The sequence below is a fragment of the Henckelia pumila genome, chromosome 1, assembly GCF_033568475.1.
Source record: "Henckelia pumila isolate YLH828 chromosome 1, ASM3356847v2, whole genome shotgun sequence".
Taxonomy (NCBI): domain Eukaryota; kingdom Viridiplantae; phylum Streptophyta; class Magnoliopsida; order Lamiales; family Gesneriaceae; genus Henckelia; species Henckelia pumila.
In genome coordinates this window covers 112795221-112816160 of record NC_133120.1, presented here as the reverse complement: position 1 = coordinate 112816160, position 20940 = coordinate 112795221, and the positions used below count along the sequence as shown (strand labels likewise).

General features: G+C 33.1%; 2 protein-coding genes and 1 pseudogene across 2 annotated transcripts; 1 reads left to right on the top strand and 2 right to left on the bottom strand.

The window, feature by feature from the left end:
- Positions 1 to 1322: 1322 nt before the first annotated feature.
- LOC140872851 (E3 ubiquitin ligase PARAQUAT TOLERANCE 3-like) lies at positions 1323 to 9036 on the bottom strand. Its single transcript, XM_073275761.1, has 19 exons — positions 8874 to 9036; positions 8545 to 8629; positions 6326 to 6386; positions 5972 to 6105; positions 5701 to 5707; positions 5487 to 5594; positions 5262 to 5332; positions 5149 to 5201; positions 5002 to 5074; positions 4794 to 4888; positions 4307 to 4480; positions 4061 to 4228; positions 3869 to 3949; positions 3279 to 3326; positions 3152 to 3192; positions 2781 to 2877; positions 2502 to 2700; positions 2305 to 2412; positions 1323 to 1434 (listed from the first exon to the last, which is right to left on the bottom strand). Exons 1-19 carry the CDS (start codon positions 9034 to 9036, stop codon positions 1323 to 1325), a joined length of 1878 nt encoding a protein of 625 aa, XP_073131862.1.
- A 5264-nt stretch (positions 9037 to 14300) lies between these two features.
- Positions 14301 to 15750, top strand: LOC140876384 (uncharacterized; annotated as a pseudogene).
- Positions 15751 to 16163: 413 nt separating this feature from the next.
- LOC140885398 (ferrochelatase-2, chloroplastic) lies at positions 16164 to 19497 on the bottom strand. Its single transcript, XM_073292355.1, has 9 exons — positions 19228 to 19497; positions 18467 to 18773; positions 18239 to 18382; positions 18047 to 18148; positions 17700 to 17803; positions 17497 to 17623; positions 17236 to 17388; positions 17004 to 17104; positions 16164 to 16646 (listed from the first exon to the last, which is right to left on the bottom strand). Exons 1-9 carry the CDS (start codon positions 19287 to 19289, stop codon positions 16331 to 16333), a joined length of 1416 nt encoding a protein of 471 aa, XP_073148456.1. The 5' UTR covers positions 19290 to 19497; the 3' UTR covers positions 16164 to 16330.
- Positions 19498 to 20940: the final 1443 nt, after the last annotated feature.

Genomic DNA, 20940 nt, shown 5'->3' with positions numbered 1-20940 from the left:
GTTCGACTGGTTCATTTTCCTAATTGCCTCTACGAGTTCGACTGGTACATTTCCAAACTGCCAGTTTGACTGGTTCATGATCATTTTCCCAACTGTTTATACCAGTTTTTAAAACTTGGCTTCCTCGGTTTTTGAAAGCTGGCTCGCTTTGATACCACTTCAATGTCACGCCCCATAACTGAGCTTACTTGACATCAACATTATTTAACGTTTTCATATTAAACAACAAACTTCGGAATACGTACATAGTTCAAGAATAAGTACATATTTCAAGAATAACCAGCACTTTTTTCATCCATAAACTGAGATTACAAAGTCTTTCCACAAATTGGAAATACAATTTCCTTTACAATTCGAAACAAAAATTACTGAGTTTAAATGCAACGGCTGAAATAAACATAACTAAACAATTAACATCAGAGTCTCGATCATCCTTCATCAACCCCAGAACTGGTTTGTTCCTCTTCTTCAATCTCTTCTTCGTTTTTATCTGAGATGATTTTGGGTGGATGAGTGATATGAATGTCATTCAGTATGAGGAAAATATCTCAGTTTTAACATCAATTTTTAACAGAAATCTTATACATACATATATATATATATATATATCATATCATATCATATCATATCATATCATATATATTCACAGAATTACAGAACCCAATTATGCCCCATGGTTTACTCATTATTTTCGTGGCTAACTGATATCGGCCTTTTATATATGTTTACCCTCTAAAAGGTTGAGGAATCAGAACAAAAATAGAAACGATTATTCAGAATATATATTCTTACCACTAGTTCACAAGCATCAGTGCATCAAATATTTGATTTAGAAATTCATAACTTAAATGCTGGAATTGTTTAAAGTATGATATCATATTTTAAAACAATAAGTTCACTTACAGTAGATTGCTAACAATAATTTCGGTTTTTCTTGGGGTGAAACTCGACTGGACGTTCTATAGAATTCTCTCACTCAAATTTGTGTTTATTTGCTCAGAATCTTGTGCAATTTTTAATCAGAATTCTGAGTGCTATTTATAGGCTAAAGTTTGGTTGTTACACACCATTTATTTACTGCCGTTGATTTACCTTGATTTGGAGTAATTGAGTCAGTTACAAAATGTCATATTTTATGTTGTCTGTTACAGATTTGAAGTTGGATGCCTAGTTGGACTGGTCTAACTGTCCTTGTTCTTCGACTGTACAGTTCAGCTTTTCTACTCGGACTACATTTGTGATTGGTCCAGTTCAAGTGTTCATCCCGAACTGCTCTAGTCCTTCAACTGCTTAATCGTTTTCACTTATTTTTCGGGTCTTTACTACAAAGAAACTGATAAACCTTGCCGAAACATGGGAGTTAGATTAGAAGTAGGGTAATCCCTCGCAACATGCATGGTCAAGCGAACCATGCGAACAAGCTGTATGAATCCCCTGAAATACATCTGAAGTTTGATGCAACATCAGGTCATAGATTTAAGTCATGATTTACTTTATCCTGCACGTGCATATCTAGTGCATGAAAAGTGCAGCTCGTGTGCTACCATCACCATGTGTGCTTATCACTTATGTGCGAAAAAGAAAGCACCTAGCCTTTTTTCTCCTTGTGGATGAACACGTGTGTTCATGCTCTTGAAATTTTTAAATAAGAAAATAGAAAATATACGCAGTGTAAATTCAGCACACACGTGTGTGTCAGTGTAAATTTAGCACACACGGGTAAACATGCACGATGTTCTGGTTTCGTGAATTATAATTATTTGATCGTTTGTTTATAGTTTTTGTTGGTTATTTTCGAGTCAAAACATGATATTAATTGAAGGTCAAGTTCTTTGGTTGCCATGTTGTTATTTCGAGGCTTGAATCAAATTTCAAAAATGGACCTCAAGAAAATTAAATGTGCATTTTTTTTTCTTCTTTTAAATTAAAGAGGATTTTTAAACCAACTTTATAACGCGTAGTTTAAAAAATCAATGATTTAGTGACTCTATATATATACTTTCTTTCTTTTTTTTTTTTTTGAGAGGAACACTATATATATACTTGACAAAACGTTATATTTGCATTTGCATTTATTATTATTTCATGAAAATCATCATAAGAAAATTTTGAAATATACTTAAAATAATTTTTCAAGATATCATTAAATTTGAGGAAAATAATAACCATGTAAAGTGGCTAAAAAATGGGCCCTCTTTTAGACTTGAACCCAAGACGATGGACTCACTCGACTCATATCGAGTCCGGCTCTGCCACTTGCTCGAGAGATTTAACCATTGGTCATGAATACCGTCACAAGCTTACCTTGGCCGGTTTTCGTCTGAACGTCTAATTTGTTTATTTTTGCGGTCTCGAATTCTAGAAAACTCGGTATGGTGAGATGGTCTCATGTTTACCATCCTCGAATTTCCACTGCCACATATATATAGTCAGTGTCAAATGTTGCACATGCCAACTTTGCAGAAGATTTAATTTGAGGCGAAGATATATATCAGACCCACCTTGGAACAAAGGAGCCACCAAACATGGAACTAACATAATGAGGCATTGCATAAGGTGCCACTGAAGGCATGGACGCATTGAATGGCACCCATCCGCTATTATTGTACATATTTCCATATGATATTATAGGAGAAAACATAGAGTTACTCCCATAGAGAGGGCGGTAGGTTTGCATTCCTCCATCGAATGCTTCATTTCCTAAAATTGTGTGGTGATATAGTTAAACACTAAACACGCAATTGTAAAAATAGCAGGAGACGAAAAGAAACTGATAATACCTTGCTGAAACAGCGGGGTTAGATTAGAAGTCGAGCAGGTGGGACAATCTCTCGTGAGATGCTCAGGCGAACCACACGTAAAACAAGCGCGAATACCCTGAGTACCAACCAACAATGTAGTGTCAATAAGAACTTAAAACAGTTCCTACCAACGACCTTGGATAGAGAAACAAACTTCAATGGGTTTCAATTAAAGAGTGGCCAATGCAGCCAAGGAAAGGAGAAAATTCTGACAGTTCACAAAGCAATATATACGGTGGAGTCCTCTCTCAAAAGACAAAAATCTTTATTTCATCGTTTGTGCTATGAACGGTTCTAGCACAACGCATTTCAGGAGATGATTAGCACAAGTCGAGGTCTGTAAAGTCTACCTCACTGTGTCTGCCACGAGCCAAAAAGTTTGTATCTCCGCCTGAAATAATTGAACCATCACACAAGCCAGTATACACAAGAATAAGCTGATACAGATTACAGAGTCATTATAAGGCATTTTTTTACCTTCTCTGTCTATCCACAATTCCTCTCTTCTCTTAGCACTAGAATAAGCTGTAATTAAAAAACAAAAACACACAACTGTCATGTAGGAGGCAGGAGCTGGTGATGGAAAAAAAGGTAAGTAAAACTTATTCATAAAGGGCTTTAAAATCGAGCGTGCAGATGATATCAGATCAATTGAAGAAAATTAGCGAAGACAATTAGCCTAACAAGCCCGTGGAAAGTAGACGCCACAAACCCTCAGCTGGATTCCACTAATTGCATGACATATTTGGAGAAGCTGTTTTCTGCAGTATAACGGTATGCCTTATTTGACTCTCAGATATACTCGGCTGATCATTGTAACTATACCTTGTATTAGAAAGGGATATATGCTTTTCCGGAAAAAAAAAATGGTCGATATGCTCGAAAGAAAAAAATGGATACAGCAGACAAGTTCCTAGCAATGAGACTGACCATTCTACTTCTTTACACATAGAACCGACAGAACCTTGGAAAACACTTCCATAACAAGGAGACCGTCCAGCTGCATGCTTCACCCTTCAGCGATATCCTACACGTGGAAATTTTATAAATCATACAGAGGCAAGTACCTTCATCACGATCTTTAACTTGAGGAATATCAAGTTGATTTTCTATCTGAAAAGTCGCTAACGGTGCGACATCTTCAAATACTATATGCATATTATCATGATGAGGATACCTGCCTCTTACACGATCTACTTGTTTTGACATTTGGAAGGCAGATTTTATATACTTATTGCCTACTAAGCTGTCATGATTACCATTGTCTGCAAATGGCACATTTCTCTGTGGCTGTTGCTCATAACACAATCCGACAACTTGATTTGATCCTTTCCCAGTGGCAGTAGAAGACTGAGGAACTTCCAGTTCCCTATCGACAACTGTACAAGCATAAGAAATGCCTTCACCTCGGATTCTAGATTCTCTATCTGCATGTGCAAAATAAAAAAATTATGCTCCATCCCAAGGCACGTCCATTGAAATTTGATACAAAACAAGCTATCCACCTGAAACTTGTTTTTGCAAGTCGTGATTCTCTAAACCAGAGACAAGCACCTGATATTCAAGGAAACGTCTAATTACTTTTCGGAGTGATAAATTCGGTATTAGATCTCCTATGCTGCACTGGACAGAAAAGCATTTTGGGCACCTTCCCTTCTCCATAAGAACCTGTTTAATACCTGAACAGCCAACACATAATTCAGTATGAATGAATCTTAAAACATGAAAACCACTTGGTACTTAAAGTGTCTGCATTTGTGGATGATCGTGAATCCCCGGATACAATCATGTTTCTCAATATTTGCAGTGTTTTTCAACCAACATCAAAAGGTAGTCATATTAAGGTAGTGTTTGGGAGAGCTTCTAAAAAGCACTTCTCAGCTTTTCATTAACAAAATTTTGAAATTTTGTGAAATTTTGTTAACGAAAAGCTGAGAAGTGCTTCCTAGAAGCTCTCCCAAACACTATCTAAGAGAACTTATGGAGACTCACAATTTTCACAAAAGCTATGGCAGCAGCACCGTATCATCACAGCGTCCTTGAGGTAATATTTGCAGAGTGTGCATTTCAGTTCCAGAGGTAAATTACTAATTTGAACAGAAATGAAATCAGAATTAGATAACCTATCACAAAAAATCAAGTCTGCGAGAATAAGAATTCTAGGAAAATTTAAAAGAAACAAAAAGAGAAGCGAATATACTTGCTTCGCTTCCTCTGCTCTTCCACTCTGGCTTCCAGCAAAATATTTACTTCATTCCCGTTTTGATTAGAATCTGAGAGTAAGTGTCACACTACTGACAGATTTTTTACACAAAAAAGCAGAAGAAGTAACCAGAACAGAACAAACCTCTGAGCACGGCTTCACTGAGGTTATTGGTGTCAAGATTTCGCCGGTCTAACCTTGAAAACCCAGGCAATGAAAAAGAATTTTAAACAATCTATAGATATATTTAAACAAACAGGAGGTCTACTTTGTTTTTCAAGCGAAAAAGTAGGTCTCTGAACAAATCAAATGGAAGTAGATGAACACACTATCATTTTCCATTACAAGACCAAATATGCTGAAAGGCTATACACGATATCCAAGAGAGCTCATCGTAGGTGCCACTCACAACCATAGGAAACCAAATAAAGGAAACAGATTTAATATAAGAGTCACTCTCACTAGATTTATAAATTAACTACTTGTCCGTCAACACGGAAAAAAATTGCAAATAGAACACATTCTATTCGTTTCAACGATCCATGACCTCCAATTGCTCGTGTTCCAAGGTCATGAACAAAATTAAGGTTCTATAATACACCAAAAAAATTATATGTAGCGAACAAAAGAGCAGTGGAAGTATAAGTTACTTATCATTCATATTATGCATGTGATTCTACTACATAAATTAATTACAATTCTTCTGAACATGAGACAAAAAAAAAATTCACATGTTGGTTATAAGTAGAAGTTGGCAGTTCACAGAAATAATTCTGTAGAAACCAGTTCAGGTTCAAGATTTTTTAAAAATCATCACGAGGCAATTTGTAGGAGAAACTATAAGAAATTGAACTGTTTTGTCACAAGGCACCAGTCCGCAACAAAGTGATAGAGCTGCAAAACACTTTTCCAAAATATGCACGGTGAGGATATGCATGTGATTTAAAATTAATCGATGACTACATACCTCAAGCTGGTACAGTCTTCCATGCCCTTGTGCATTACATTGTTCTCAATTTCTTGAACAGATGGAGGCAAGTTTGCATTGATCATGAAAAACAAATCGGGGCCAAAGTCATGAAACTCGTTAATCGGTTCTTTCTGTAGATAACAAGAATGCGCGACGATGAGGTAAAATAATATGAACCGTGTACGCAAAGAGCCAGCATCCAAATCAAACAAAAAGGTAATCTAGGCATTGAGATACTACACTACTGATAGAAATTTGGTAATATTTCAAACAAAAATGCCACCAGAGGTAAATCGAAACCAAAGAAAACGACAGAAGTGACAGCAAGCTACTCATGTAAGCACAACTTACAGCAGGATTCAAAGTGTAGGAGCCTCTTGTCTCAATGTTATTCACAGTTTCAATTGGTGACCTGCACTAACAAAAAATTAGTTAACCAAAAATTTGCTCTATATAGTTACATACAATAAATTGAGAATTATGAGAAGAAAAGGAAAGTTTACATTTACAAACAAAAAAGATTTCAGACTTAATCAGTTAATCTATTGATGAAAACAGGAGAAGGAATAAAAACGAGAAGGTACGTGAGTTTATAGATGAATGAAGTTCGAAAAGAGTGATATTGTGTATCTTATGGATTGATTCCTCAACATATTTAAGCAAAATTTCGAGAAAGTTTTCAATAGGATTAGCTAGGGACAAAAACAATCATAGGATATCTTGGAGCAAAACAACATGAATTTTGCAATTTAACTTAAATATGCTGGAAAGACCGTCATTTAAGAACAGATAACAGAAAAAGAAATTACCTCCTGTCCCTTTGAAACCAACAGCATATACCTAATTGATCTTTATGTGTGACGGACATGCATTGATTTATTAATTTTCTAGCTACAGCTAAGAAATAGCGAGTGGCTTCTAGCCTAAAGATAGCTTGGTATAGTTGAATAGAGATCTACTATTATATCAGAAGTTATAACTGATATGATAATAATTCATCTCAAGTCTTTTACGCTCAAAGGCCGCTCCCAAATGGTCTCTCCCAGTAATTACAACATCTTGTAATCTATTAGAAATCAAACGTGTGACCTTAGTTCTGATATCAACTGTAGTATATGATGTTTTCCGTAAAGTTACAAATAGTGGTAACGATATAGTTCAAATATTTTAAGTCTTACAACACGCAAACACCACATTGCAATACCTTTTCCATCAAATGTAAATGTTGCTTACTAGGATGTTCTGTTCTTTTAATCAAGGAGAAGAGCAAATATTCCCCAATTATCATCACATTTGTAAGAGCATTCAAAGCTCCGTACATTCTGTTCTTGTAATAATTTTGGCTCCATGGATAATCACAAGGTGGGTCATCATGCCCAACATACAAATAACTTTGAGATTACAAGTTCACAACCTGTATTTTTGCTTTATATATATTATATATGTTTGTGTTTGGTGTAATATTAGGGTTTGGAAAGGCAATTAAGATTACTATTCTCTTCTTCTTAGACATGGACCCAAATTAAGGAAATTATTATGATATAGAAAAGGCTAAATAAGGGAAATTATGGTAAGAATTACGCGTCGTCTCGTATTGAGTACTTTTCAGCAAAACCTAATCTGATTTTTTTTTCAATTGAAATATCAATGAAGATTCTGATTGCATCAAAACATGAAAGTTTCCTTACACAAACAATAACAATAACCAAATGAGATGTCAACAATCAAAAGAATTTCAAAAGTGCTAAAACATAAATCATAACCTCTTATAACTTCATGTTTGTAACCAAATTAACATGCTTCTTTACACTTCACATATGTTAAAATAGAGGATTAGATCATGTAACGAATTACATTACGCTTTACCGACCAAACAGATGATGCCAAATTACATGTTTCCACGTGTTGATCGGTAAATTATATGACAGTTACAAAAAATATATATATATATGGAGCATATATAATCTCATCCATGGATCAAACGATGATCAAATTACATGCTTCCACGTGCTCATCGATCATCAATAAATTATTCATGAACTTCCAAAAAAAACATAAGAGTCACACGAGTCAATGTACGGCGCGCACCAACTGAATTCTTCGATAACTACCAAAGCATGGATTAATTAATCACAAGGATTAATTCACCAATATTTCATGTCATCCACTCACCATGCACATTTGTGTTAATCTAGCTAAAACATGTCACCATAATCCTCGCGAGTAATTATATATCCAATACACGGCTCGCTTCTAGTTGTACACAAAACAAAAATTAACTTTACCTCAAAAAAAAAAAAAAAAGACACAAAACAAAACCAAAATTAACCAAATTAACCCCAAGCGTTCATTATTCTAAAATCTCCAGTCATGAAAAAACAAGATCTTGCTATTACTAAACAATATTAATACTCATGAACAAGACAAAACTCTCATCTCATGCATGCAAAAATTTCAAATAGAGATGCTTAAAAATTATTTACTTCAAAAAAACATGCAATTTTACGCACCCGACAGCCAAAAGAAACTAATTTTTTTAAAAAAATAATAATTAAAAAAAGGAAACTCACAGGGCGGCGGGGACAGCTCCACAGGGAAGTCTTCTGACAATGACGCTGGATCCACGGGGAATTTGAAAATCGTCACCTTTGTATTCTACAAAACATTTCAAATCAGACCCCCCATTTCATCGAAATAATTAATTAAATCCCCAGAAAAATGCATGCACGTTGCACCGACACAGCACACAAAATCACGAATCTTTTTTATTTTTTTTCTAAAATAAAAAAAAAAAAAAAAAAAAAAGGAAAACGAAAACGAAAACAATGTAACCCAAACGAAATGATCACAAGAATTTCGTTCAAGGAAAAGGAGAATTCGAGGATAATTAAAAACAGACCCAGGCCGGAAACCGCATCGGAGAAGAAAAGATCGAAGCCTTGCTGCGAAACCTTTCCCCTCAGAATTTTCGCCCGAAGCTCGCCAACGGAGATTGAGGCCCGATCTCCGACCTCCATGGATTCAAAGCTTACGGCACTCCTGAATCTGTAGAGAATCGACATCGCTTCTCTTCGCCTCTAGCTCGGAACACCGTCAGATGAATGAATGCGGCCGCGGGCTCAGATGAATGTACGTGCATATATATATATACATATAACTGTGTGTGTGAAATATGTGTTGCAAAAAGTGACGTATGTAAGGGTTTTACACTGTTTACTGTGTGTCAGAACAGAAGCAGATATCGAAGAAAATGGGGGTATTTATAGAAGTGGGGGAGGTGAATGTGAACACGTGCGTCAACGGGGAGCATTTGTGCAATTTTTAATTTATAAATTCTTATTATTATTATGACTTCAAGATTTATGACGTACATCAATGATTTGTGTGTCGGAATTAATTTGGATAAAATATATATACACGCTATAAATTGAGCAGCATTTGTGCAAATTTTGTGCTGTTTTAATTTCAAGAGTGTTGTTGACTTGTTTCTAATTCATTGTTGAAATTTTTTTTAATGAATGCCAAATTCATTCAATATTATTCACATTTCCAGAGATATCTCTCACATATTAAACGCAAAAAAAATCAAGGTATTTTTGTGTCCTGTATATTTCTTTTGTATTCGATTTTAGTATTTTATGTTGCCTAATTTCGGTGCTATTTTTGCTTTTTTTTATTTGATAATTTTGTTCATTTTTTCAACATAAAACTTACTCGAAATTATTGCAAATTTAATATTGAAATTAGATGATATAAAAAAAATGTCGAAAATTATTCAAAATTAAATTAAAATATATAAAATTGATTTGATACCATAGAAGACAAACTCGCTGTGAAATAAAATATACAACCAAAAAAAAATGCAATTTCCAAAAAATCAATGAGTGTTCAAAAGAAGTCGGCGGAAGTAGGGATGCTGACTCCAAAACTAAGATGACCTTTCTTTTTTTTTTTTCCCTTTACAAAATAAAAAAGAAGAAAGAAAAACTAAAAGCTAATTGTGTATTGGAATTATATTGTTTACATGCATCACCCTAAATCTTAGAACTTGGACTCAGGAAACTTTGGTAAAGAAAATAAAAGATGTTTAGAAATTAATGGAGTTATATTCAAAGAAATTTTTTTTTTGTCAGTAACAAAGAGAGAATTGTTTGACTTAATTTGTTTTTCTTTTTCCTAATTATCAAATTACACATATATAGATCATGATTTTTGAAAGAAACAAAATTTAAGAATTGAACATTTCGGTTATTCAAACGCGATGACGAATTTTGAAGAGTTCTTCCCCATCCTTGCATGGGAATTATCGATTTTAATGTCCATATGTCAGAATGGATGAACCAATTCTTTTCATGTGAGTGAACATATATCACATGAAAAAAATTGATAGTTATATCTACTTTTCAAACAATATTAAAAAAATAGCATCTACATAACTTTTTGCGTGATATTTGGTGGTGACATAACTCAATTTCGTCACGTACACGTTTACCCATTTTTTGAGAAGTTCATTGAGTAGTTCGAATCAATAATCTTCATATATTCTTTTAGGGGTGTTTATATATAATTTGGAGAAAACCGAAAAATTGAAAATTCAAATCGGAAAAATAAAAAGTCGAATCGAATCGAAAATCGTATTTTGTAGTTCAGATATAAATATTAAAATTGAAGTTTATTTAGTTCGATTTTGGATTATATATTTCAAAACCGAACAGACCGAAAAACTGAAATTGAATTAAATTAATAATTTTATTTATATTTTTTATTTATATTATATATGTCATGAGCAGGGGCGGTCCTAAAAAAAACGAGGCCATGTGCAAATTTTAAACTATGAGCCCTTTGGTATTAACTTGAAAATTTATATATATATATATATATATATATATATATATATATATATATATATATATATATATATATATATATATATATATATATATATATATATATATATATAAATATAAAAATTCGAATAACATAATTAAAATAAACCAAAATACATAAATCAATAAAGTACACAAATGAAACAAGGTTTAAATAATTTTTTAAAATATTTTAATCAACAAAAAATATTATTTAAAATTGGTTCTTCTTATGTTTTTTGAAACAAAATCATCAATTATGTCGTCATAAGATATGTCTTCCAATATATTTTTTTTTATGCAGAGGATCGTCAAATCATTCGGTTTTTCTTGACTCATTGTGGTTCTCAAATAAAATTTCAATAATTTTAACTTGAAAAAACTTTTCTCAACTGATAATACAGTCACAAGAATAGTCAATAAAATTTGATACGCAACCACGATCATAGAAAAAATATTCATTTTCAGACCTGCAATCTACGAATTTTCAGAATCTATGTGAAATTACAAAAAATATTAACATCTTACCTTAAACCAAAATAATGTGAACAAAAACATTAAATCAAAATAAGATTAAACAATATATCAAAATTCGAAAATAAAATAAATTTGAACAAGAGTCTTCTAATTCATATCTTGGGTCGTTTTGTTGAATGCGTTTGTGTATTTTCGTAAATTTTGTATTTCTCTATTTTCTGAATTCTTAAACTATTGATAGTCAATTCACGTAGTCGCACGCAACCACAAACTAACAAAAGGACAAAGTATTATCGAAACTCTCAAAATTAAAAACTCAAACCTTTCTTTTTATGTGGATAACAAATTATTATATATATATTTATTTATATATAAATTTATATATTATTCTCTCACACAAAATTAAAAACTCAAACCTTTCTTTTTATGTGGATGAATTTTATGTGAGAGCATAATATATAAATTTATATATAAATAAATATATATATATAATAATTTTTAAAAAAAAATTTTGGAGCCCCACTGGGCGCGGGATATGGCTGCCCAGGGCCAGGGCCGCCCCTGGTCATGAGATGATATTTAGTATTGAATGAATAATTATTTTGAATATTTTTAGTTGATTGTTGTTTATTTAATTCATTGTTGTCGTTTATGTAATTTATAGTTGATTAATTAACGTTGATGGTTGTTTATGTAATATTTATTTGTATGAAAGTTATTTAAATTTTATTTTTAAAATTTTTACTAAAAAATCAATTAAAAAAGAACATATTATATTTTATAATGTATTTATATTATGAAAAAATTGCTTTTTTAGTCATGTATATTTGTCACTTTGCGATTTTGGTCCTCTATATTTTCAGATTTCAGTTTTAGTCCGTTATCTTTATTTTTTTGGCAATTTTAGTTTTTTTTCTGATGTGGCGCTGATGTGGCACCAATGCAGTGCTGATGTGGAGCTGACGTGTATATATAGTGTCACGTAAGCATTTTCGAATAAAAAATGACTGAAATCGCCAAAAATCGAAAATTGCAGGACTAAAACTGAAATATGAAAACATAGAGGATCAAAATCGCAAAGTGACAAATATAAAAGACCAAAATTGCAGTTTTCCCTTTATATTATTAATTTTAATAATTATATCAAAATCGGAATAACCGTATCAAAATTTATTTTGTTTTTTTTTAAAATATTATAATATTGTGGTTGGATGTTTGTCCTTTTATTGTTTGTTATTTTATGTTTCTTCACGATATGACTATAAATTTAAGTTGTGTGTTGGGGGTATTTAAATTACATGTTAGATTAAATTTATGTTTCGTTTAGTGTGTTTTGTATTATTATTAATGATTAAACCGAACCGTATAAAGCGGTCCATTATAGTACAAAAATCGAACCGAACCGAAGTAAAAAGGTTTGACTTCGGATTACATTTTTCATAAACCAAAAATCGAAAAACCAAATCAAAATTAGACAAATTAAAACCGAACCGACCGATAAACACTCCTATATTTTTTCGGGCAAAATTATTATTTAGGGCCAAGAGGACCAAATACTAGCTTTCAATTCGTTGTGGGAATTGCCAATCCACGAAGTCAAAATTCATTCTTTAATTCAAAAATCCCAAAAATTTTTCTTTTTGGAAATTTCTTTTTCTATTTTATAGTTAACAAAAAGTTTTGTTAACCTTCTCGTAAATTTTACGCCAAAAAAATATCGAGCTTACAAAGTTTACGCAAAATTAACTTGAAAAGTATTAAATTGTTTCAAAATTATTTTAACAATATGTGACAAAGATATATGTCTATTTTATATACCAAAAAAAGATGTGTTAGATGACATGAAATGTCAAATGTGACATTACTTTTGGTCAAAAAAACAAAAAAAAAACAAAAGAAATGTAGCATTATTTTTGAACTTATATTTTGCGCAAATGTATATTTTATAAGATTAACAATATCTGCTTTATCACAAAGGGATTTTATTATCACTTTATATTTTGCGATATATATAGATAATTTGATAATTTGATTTTATAAAGCCATTCATTTATCAAACTAAAAATAGAGTTTATTTTAAGTATTTGCTTGCACAAGAAGAAAACAATATTTGCTCCGAGAATAAGTGGCGACGTGGCAGCACATTATTTGCAACTGGACGGAACCGCACCAGAGTTACTGGAGGGTACCGAATAGACATCACATTTTATATGCCAAACCCCGCGACATAAACCCTCGTCTGTTCCTCAAAAATAAGCTATACGGAGGTATGCAAACTCATCTTTTTTATCTGTGTTTTTGGGGGAAAAAAAATCATATATAATCAAGTTTTGGTACATTTTTTTTATCATGATTTTGCTTTAGACTTGAAGTTAATCAACTTTATGGGCTTTATGCGGCTCAAATTAGTGAAGTACTGTGAAATTGCTGTTTTTAATTGTTTATTTTTACTAGGCGTAGATGAGCTAGTGCATTGTTGATCCTTTAGACATCTTTTTTTGGGAATAGATTTTTGAGTTAGTTTTTTTCATGTTGAATTGATTAAATGGTAGAAAATATTTAATTTGTTATGGGTTTATTTTTCATATCATGTTGATGGTGACTTGAACATTATGTAAACTTGAGAAGGAAAATCCGTAAATGTTATTGCCCATGAGTGAGTGAATAAAGCGAATTTGGTGCCGAAGATGTTTGCTATCGAAGAGGCCACAGATGTTCCCCGAACCCCGTCATGATTTTTGCATAACCTCCCTCTGTTTGCAAGATTCTGTCTTCTGAGTGATTGATTCATGATAACGATACTATTTCATTGGGATAGTGCATTTTTGGCACCAACTATGTTGATCCTCTGGAAGGAATTTGTGATAGATGGATAGAAGAGTATTAACAATAGGAGGGGAAAGGTTGTGAAGATTAATGAATAAATTATAATAGCTAGCCGAATGATAGAATTTGGTTTTTCGGGTTTTATGTAGGATTGGAGGATGGCTTCTAACTTGAATCAACTACGAGCAAAAGCTACGGAAGTTTCGTGCTTTGTGGTGAAGAATGGTGGCACTTACTAGTTACTACAAGCAATTGCTAGAGAAGAACAAGAAATACATCCAGGAACCACCTACGGTGGAAACTTGCCGGCTTTTAAGGAAGCAGCTGTTTTATACCCGCCTTGCCAGGTTTGCTATTTTTTATGCATAATATTCTACATTTTTCTTGGAGGATAGGTTTGTTTTTCCTCCCTCACAAGTTTGGCAATTAAATTAGTTTTTTTCTAGGAGCATATAACTTCGATATAAATTGATTTTTATGTGTGCATTACAGCTTGTTGCATATGGTATTTTGGGACTTGAACTTATAATCTGATGATGGTGGCTATGTCCTTGATCTAATTTTCATTGTATCCTTGATGCATGTTCTTTTGGTGTGTCGAGTCTTTGAAAATGTCTTTGGTCATTCTTTTGGTACTTTTTAACATTATGTCTAGTTCATCACGACCATTCAAGTGGCATCAAATTCAGAACTAATGTCTTCCTTTCATTCTTTCTGAGTTCCGAGTGAAAATAACAGTTGCTATGACTTTAAATTTCAGAGTTAGAGGGACGGATCTGTCATGTTAAAAACCAAGATTGTTGTTTGCAATTGTAGTTTTTTAATTCCAATAAGCAGTATGAGTATATCACGATAACTCTAAACTTGATACAATCTTGCCCACTTCTGATATTTGTCCCTATCTGATTTTTGCTCTCAACTACATAATTTGACTGCCAAGCCTGACTTCGAACTTTCGGGCGCGCACACCCTATAAACAGACAAGTTTGAGCTGTGTGTCATACCTTCACAGCTCGGTGCTCCTCTTTTTTAAGAATACGCTTATAATTTCCCTTGCTAGATTGTCAGGTGGATCTTGATGTTTGAATGGTGGATACATGGCTTTTTTTTTCTTTTTTCTTTTTTTTTTTTGCCATGAATTCGAAACTTCTATCTCAATTATCCTTCTATCCTGCAATACTAAATGTAATTAAGACTGCATTACTAATCCTTAATGGTAACTTCTTGACGCAGCATTCCAAGCGGATATGAATCGTTGTGGAAAGAACTTGATCATGTGAAGCAGATGATGTTGAAGCGTAGGCAAGAACTGAAGGTAGAGGATGCTGGCATCGCAGCTCTTTTCGGGTTGGAATGTTTTGGCTGGTTTTATGCTGGAGAGATTATTGGAAGAGGGTTCACCATAACTGGTTATCATGTCTAGAGTAAACGACTCGTATCAACAATTTCATTTCCAATAGTACTGGTTTTCCTTTTATCTAGATAAAATGACTGTTTTGTCTCACTATTGCACTAGAGCAGAAATTGTTAGCAACTGTTGTCAGATTTCAAATTTGTAGCCTGGTGCTGGTATTGTCAGTGAAACTCTTGAGTTCTTTTCCATCTTGATCCTAGCTTTTCTCTGTTTTGAACAAATCATATCATCCACCACTTTCAATTGTGTTATCGCCTACCAAATTCATTTTGTTTGGAAACACAACTAAAATATTCTGATTCTGATTTCTGGTTTCTTCAACAAAATATAATAAACTTGTCATTTGTCACAAAAAACATTTCATAACAATAAAAATAAAAAATAATAAAAGAAGTCTTCCCCGTTTTGATTATTAATATTAATATTTTAGGTCAATTTTGTTTTTTTTTTTTTTTGCCCTTTTGTCATAATGGTCATTAAATGTTTTTTTCTCCGATATTTATTCCAAGAGGCACATTTCCCCACATGAATTACTTTGCTTCCCAAGCAAACGGATGCCTCAGAAAATATTATATACATTTCTACAAAAATGAAACCACGTAGCAAGTACGAAACACAGATTTATTCCAAACTGCATCCAAAATATATTTGTGTTAATATGAAAAACTTATAGACGTTTGGTATAAAGAAAAAAGTGAGCTGCAGAGGTGTCTACCGACTACTCTTCTCATTTGCAAGAATTGGAGAACTCAACCAAAAAAAATCATGCCTCTTCTACAGAAGAAAATTCCTAAATGCTGATATCACTTTTGGTGATAAAAGCAAAACGAATGCTAGGATCGAACCGAAGAACATTTTGACAGCATACCCTACAACATCATTTCCGGCTTCCTCAGACGTCGTATTAGAAGTTGATATTGCTGTAGCCGAAGGCAAGGCATCTGTTACTGCATCCGCAAGATCATTGATGAAGGACGAGGTGCAGTTAAGAGCCGGGACACGTCCCCAGTTGACAATGCCTGATTCAAGTGCCAGTTCTCTGTACTCCATATCGATCTCTTCGAGTGTCTCTATGTGCTCACTCACAAAGCTGAGAGTTGAAACTTAAATTATTATAATTTTACTACATGATGCCATTTTTTAAAATTTTCTATTGACAATTTGATATCTATAAATATATATAATGGGTTATGACTCAAACCACCATACGGAAGACAAGGAAGTATTTACAGATCCTCTAAGAAGCGCAGATGGGAGACTGGAATTTCATATAAAATGACAAGTTTAATGAGTTTAATGATATCATTCATAGTATAATTCAGGTTACTTTACGTTCTTGACTACAACAAAAGAGCTAATACCCAATTTCCCGAGATTTTTGTTTCCAAAGGAAAATAATAGACTTTTCACAGAACTAAAACAACAACGTTAAACCCTTAAAGCATACCTTACTGGAACGGCTAGAAGAGATTTCACACCTTGCTGGCCAAGCTCGACAAGGACTTCATCGGTGTACGGCTTCAACCATTGTACAGGTCCCACCCGACTCTAAATTCATAAGAATAGATATATTTAAATTAACGCATATAGTAGAGTTTCATTAATGTTGTTGTGGTGACGTCCACTGAAGGATGGTAAATATTCAGTTTAACCGAATGCTCGGTAACACTAAAACCAACCTGATAAGCCAAAGTATGATCATTGTTAACTCGTCTAGATTTAAGTTCTTGCATGATCAAGAAAATGCACTCTTCCATTTGATCTCTATATGGATCGCCTGCATCCTCAACGTAGCTGACAGGAACTCCATGAGCACTGAAGAATATCATGGCCTACAGAGTACCGAGCAAGATGTCAGTTTTATCTTTCTCGTAATAACATGGGCATGTTTAAAATTTACTTGGTCAGGTCGACACTATCAAAGCTGGAATAAAACCCACCTCAGCTGGGTTTGGGAAAATTTGCAACTCTTTTTCAATCAAATCAGCCATAGACTTGATATAACCTTCTCTTTGATACCAAGACTTGATGATAGCAACAGGTAGGCTTGACAAATAGGCATCATTCCTAATAAAGAACTTGATTAGAAATTTAAAGGGCGAGTAAATAAAATCTTATCTAACAAAGTGAGATAAGGGTTCACCTAAACATGTCTTGTAGAACACGGATGCTTGATCCAGTAGTCGAAATAGAATATTGAGGATAGAGAGGCAATACTACGAGCCTTGTAATCCTATCTCTCTTGATCTATCACCAAGAATAAAGAATACAAGTAAAAAATTTGATTGTTAGAATTCAAAAGGTTGATAAAACGTGGAAGGTTTTTAAACTTTTTAGAGTCGGCAAAAAATATGAAATCACCAAATTAGAGAAAAAATCAATCTATGAAACCTAGTTAGTTTAACTGTATAATAACTCATGCATCAATAATGCACTTCAGATTTGGCATCGATAAATTAAAAAACAAGCTATTTCATTCTTATCACTTGCCTGATGAACCGCTTCCTCAGTGAATGGGTGCCAATACCGCATCGCTACGTAAACATTAGCAGGAACCTCCTTATTCTCCAAAGCCAATTTCAATGCATTTGCCTGAAAGAAGGGAATCAAATGATCACTCGTCTAAAACTATAACTACTCAACAAGTACAACATTTTTTTCTGGTGACACTGTTAACGGCACCTGCTCATCTGTTATTTTTCTCAATGGTGAACCACCTCCAATGGCAGCATATCCTTCTTTACTTTTGGGAGCTCGCAATACAGAAATGAGCTGTGCCAGAGGACGTTGAAGAAATCGGAACAATCTAGGAAGACGGATGATGTCCTGTAACATGGCAATACATGATATCACCATCAAGCACACTATAGAACTAATTAGCAAGATGCATTTTTCAATAACAAAACATACGGGATCGGCAAACAAATTGTACAAGAAAGGCTGAACATCATGAAGTGTCTCCGGCCCTCCAAGATTCAACAGCATTACACCAATTTTTTCCTCTTTGGAGAGGGGAGTTGCCTCCGTGGTGCTAATGGGATATGTGAATACACCGGCCGAGCTATACGCTTTGCCAAAGTCTTTACTCTGAGTCGGGAGGTTGAGAGACAATCTCCCGACAACATTGTTTTTCTTCAAACTTGAATTAGTGCACAAATGCATAGAATCTTCGGATATGTTGCAGAAAGTTGGCATCGTCCTAGCCTGAGGTAGCAACCTGAAAATGCATGAAATGAAAAACTCTCTCTTGATCCAATATCGCTCAAACCACACTCCAATGCTTATATATGACACCGGGATCAAATTTAAGAGCTAGCAAAATAATTGCATCCAGAACAAAACAAATTTCAAATTCCACATGACATAGTCAGAAATAAGGATCGATTCAACAGAAGAAAATTTGGGTTTTAGCTTCATTCAGAAACTATTCATCTCCCATGATCATATACATTACATATCAGAAACATGGAAAAGTGATATCTGAGCATATCGCCAAAAAACACCCTTAAACATCACATAAATGAAGATGGCTACAAAAGGACAAAAGCAACGTATTTTCTTGATCCGCCAGCAAAATCAAACACACAACGGGAAAAAAACGCGCCACGAGAAGCAACAAACCAAAACACCAGCAAACTATATCATACACACGAAAAACAAAAATCACATACGATGCAGGATTCCGCTTAAGAGTCATCTGGGGACGAATCTGAGAGCTCGCTGCCGCCTCCATCACGCAGAGTTCTAAAAAAGTCAACCCTCAAAAGTACAACAGATGTAATAAATAAATAAAAACTCAAGCGTCTAAGCGTACGAAGATCAATCAATCAATCAAGACGATGAAAAAATGGAAACTTTGAAATGAAGTAAATGGGGTTTGGCAAGATTCTTGGATTTGGAGCGGTGGAGAAATAGGTGTTATATTAGGTACAAAATGGGAAAATGCAAAAAACATGAGAAAAGTCGGGTCAGAAGGGTTGTTGACGAGTTCCTTCTTCAACAATGGCTGCGTCTTTGCAAACCGGGTTCAGAATATGAGCCTGGATCCGGAAACCTACACAAACTGTACCCGAACCGCTCCGGTCCCATTCAAATTTTCTAACGACCAAAATACCCTCGCCACAGCCCAAAATGTCACTCCACAAAATACCATGTGGGCTACTTGGCTTTATTTGGGCTTTCGAATGCATAAAATAGCCAACAATCTTTTATACTTTTTTGCATTCTTTTTTTTTACCTTATTTTATTAATAACCTTTTATATAGAGTTATTTACACCAAACACTCCAGTGAAATATTAAAAATACATAATTTTTCCCTATGAATTTAATAGGCATCTTCAACCATAACCTTTTAAAAAATTAGCACACTCGCCCTTCATATGAGTGATTGTTGTGCACGCGCCCCTCATGCGACTGTGCAAAGATTTTGATATTTTTTTTGCACCAAATATCCCTGTGAAATATTAAAAATGCATATTTGACCCCTGTGAAAGTAATTTTTAAATCTATTCAACCCATAATACACAATTTTTATTAAAACTTAATTATAAAATATTTAACAAACACTTTTTTGTTTTATTAATTTTATTTTCAATTTTAAATTTAATATGATTATATAATTATTTTCTAATAAATATTATTATTTTATCTTGTTATCATTATTTTATTAAACGTTCTTCTTGTTTCCAACTTTTCCATTAAACATTCATTCATAAACAAGTATTTAAATAATTTCAAGTATCAAAATATTAAACTAAATCGATAAGTTCAAAAATATTGCTTTTTCGATTAGGACTATATATTATTGAACCAAAATTTAAATTTTTCGAGAATATGCATTGCACAATTTGTAATAAATAATAAAAAAATAACATGCTTATATAATTCTAAATCGAAAAAGTAACATTTATGAACTTATCATTTGGTTCAATATTTTGTTATTTTTAGATATTTAAATCCTTATTTATGAATCATGTTTAATGAAAAGTTGAAAACACGAAGTGATTTGATAAAATAATGATAACGAGATAAAGTAATAATTTTTTTAGAAATAAATTAATTAAAAGTTATAATTTTAAATTAAAAAATAAAAATAAATAAAATTAAAAATGTTTGAAAAATATTTTATAATTAGATCTTAATAAATATTGTGTATTATTACTTAAAGCAAATTCTGCATTGCATTTTAAAAAATTTAGATTTTGGTTCAAAAATCTATAATCCTAAATTTAAAAGTAATATGCATGAAATTATCATTTTGATTTAATATTTTGGTACTTTTAGGTATTTAAATCTCGTTTATGAATGCATTTTTAATCGAGAAGTTGGAAATAAGAAGAAAGTTTAATAAAATAATGATAAAAATATAAAATAATTATATTTT

Coding starts and splice junctions, on each gene's coding strand:
- LOC140872851 (XM_073275761.1), bottom strand. CDS start 9,036: ATGTCGATTCTCTACAGATTCAGGAGTGCCGTAAGCTTTGAATCCATG. Junction 6,106..6,325: donor CCTACACTTTGAATCCTGCT/GTAAGTTGTGCT, acceptor TGTTATCTACAG/AAAGAACCGATTAACGAGTT. Junction 5,333..5,486: donor TTTTCCGTGTTGACGGACAA/GTAGTTAATTTA, acceptor GGAAAATGATAG/TGTGTTCATCTACTTCCATT.
- LOC140885398 (XM_073292355.1), bottom strand. CDS start 19,289: ATGGAGGCGGCAGCGAGCTCTCAGATTCGTCCCCAGATGACTCTTAAG. Junction 18,149..18,238: donor GAAAAATAACAGATGAGCAG/GTGCCGTTAACA, acceptor CCCTTCTTTCAG/GCAAATGCATTGAAATTGGC. Junction 16,647..17,003: donor CTTCTAGCCGTTCCAGTAAG/GTATGCTTTAAG, acceptor TTCAACTCTCAG/CTTTGTGAGTGAGCACATAG.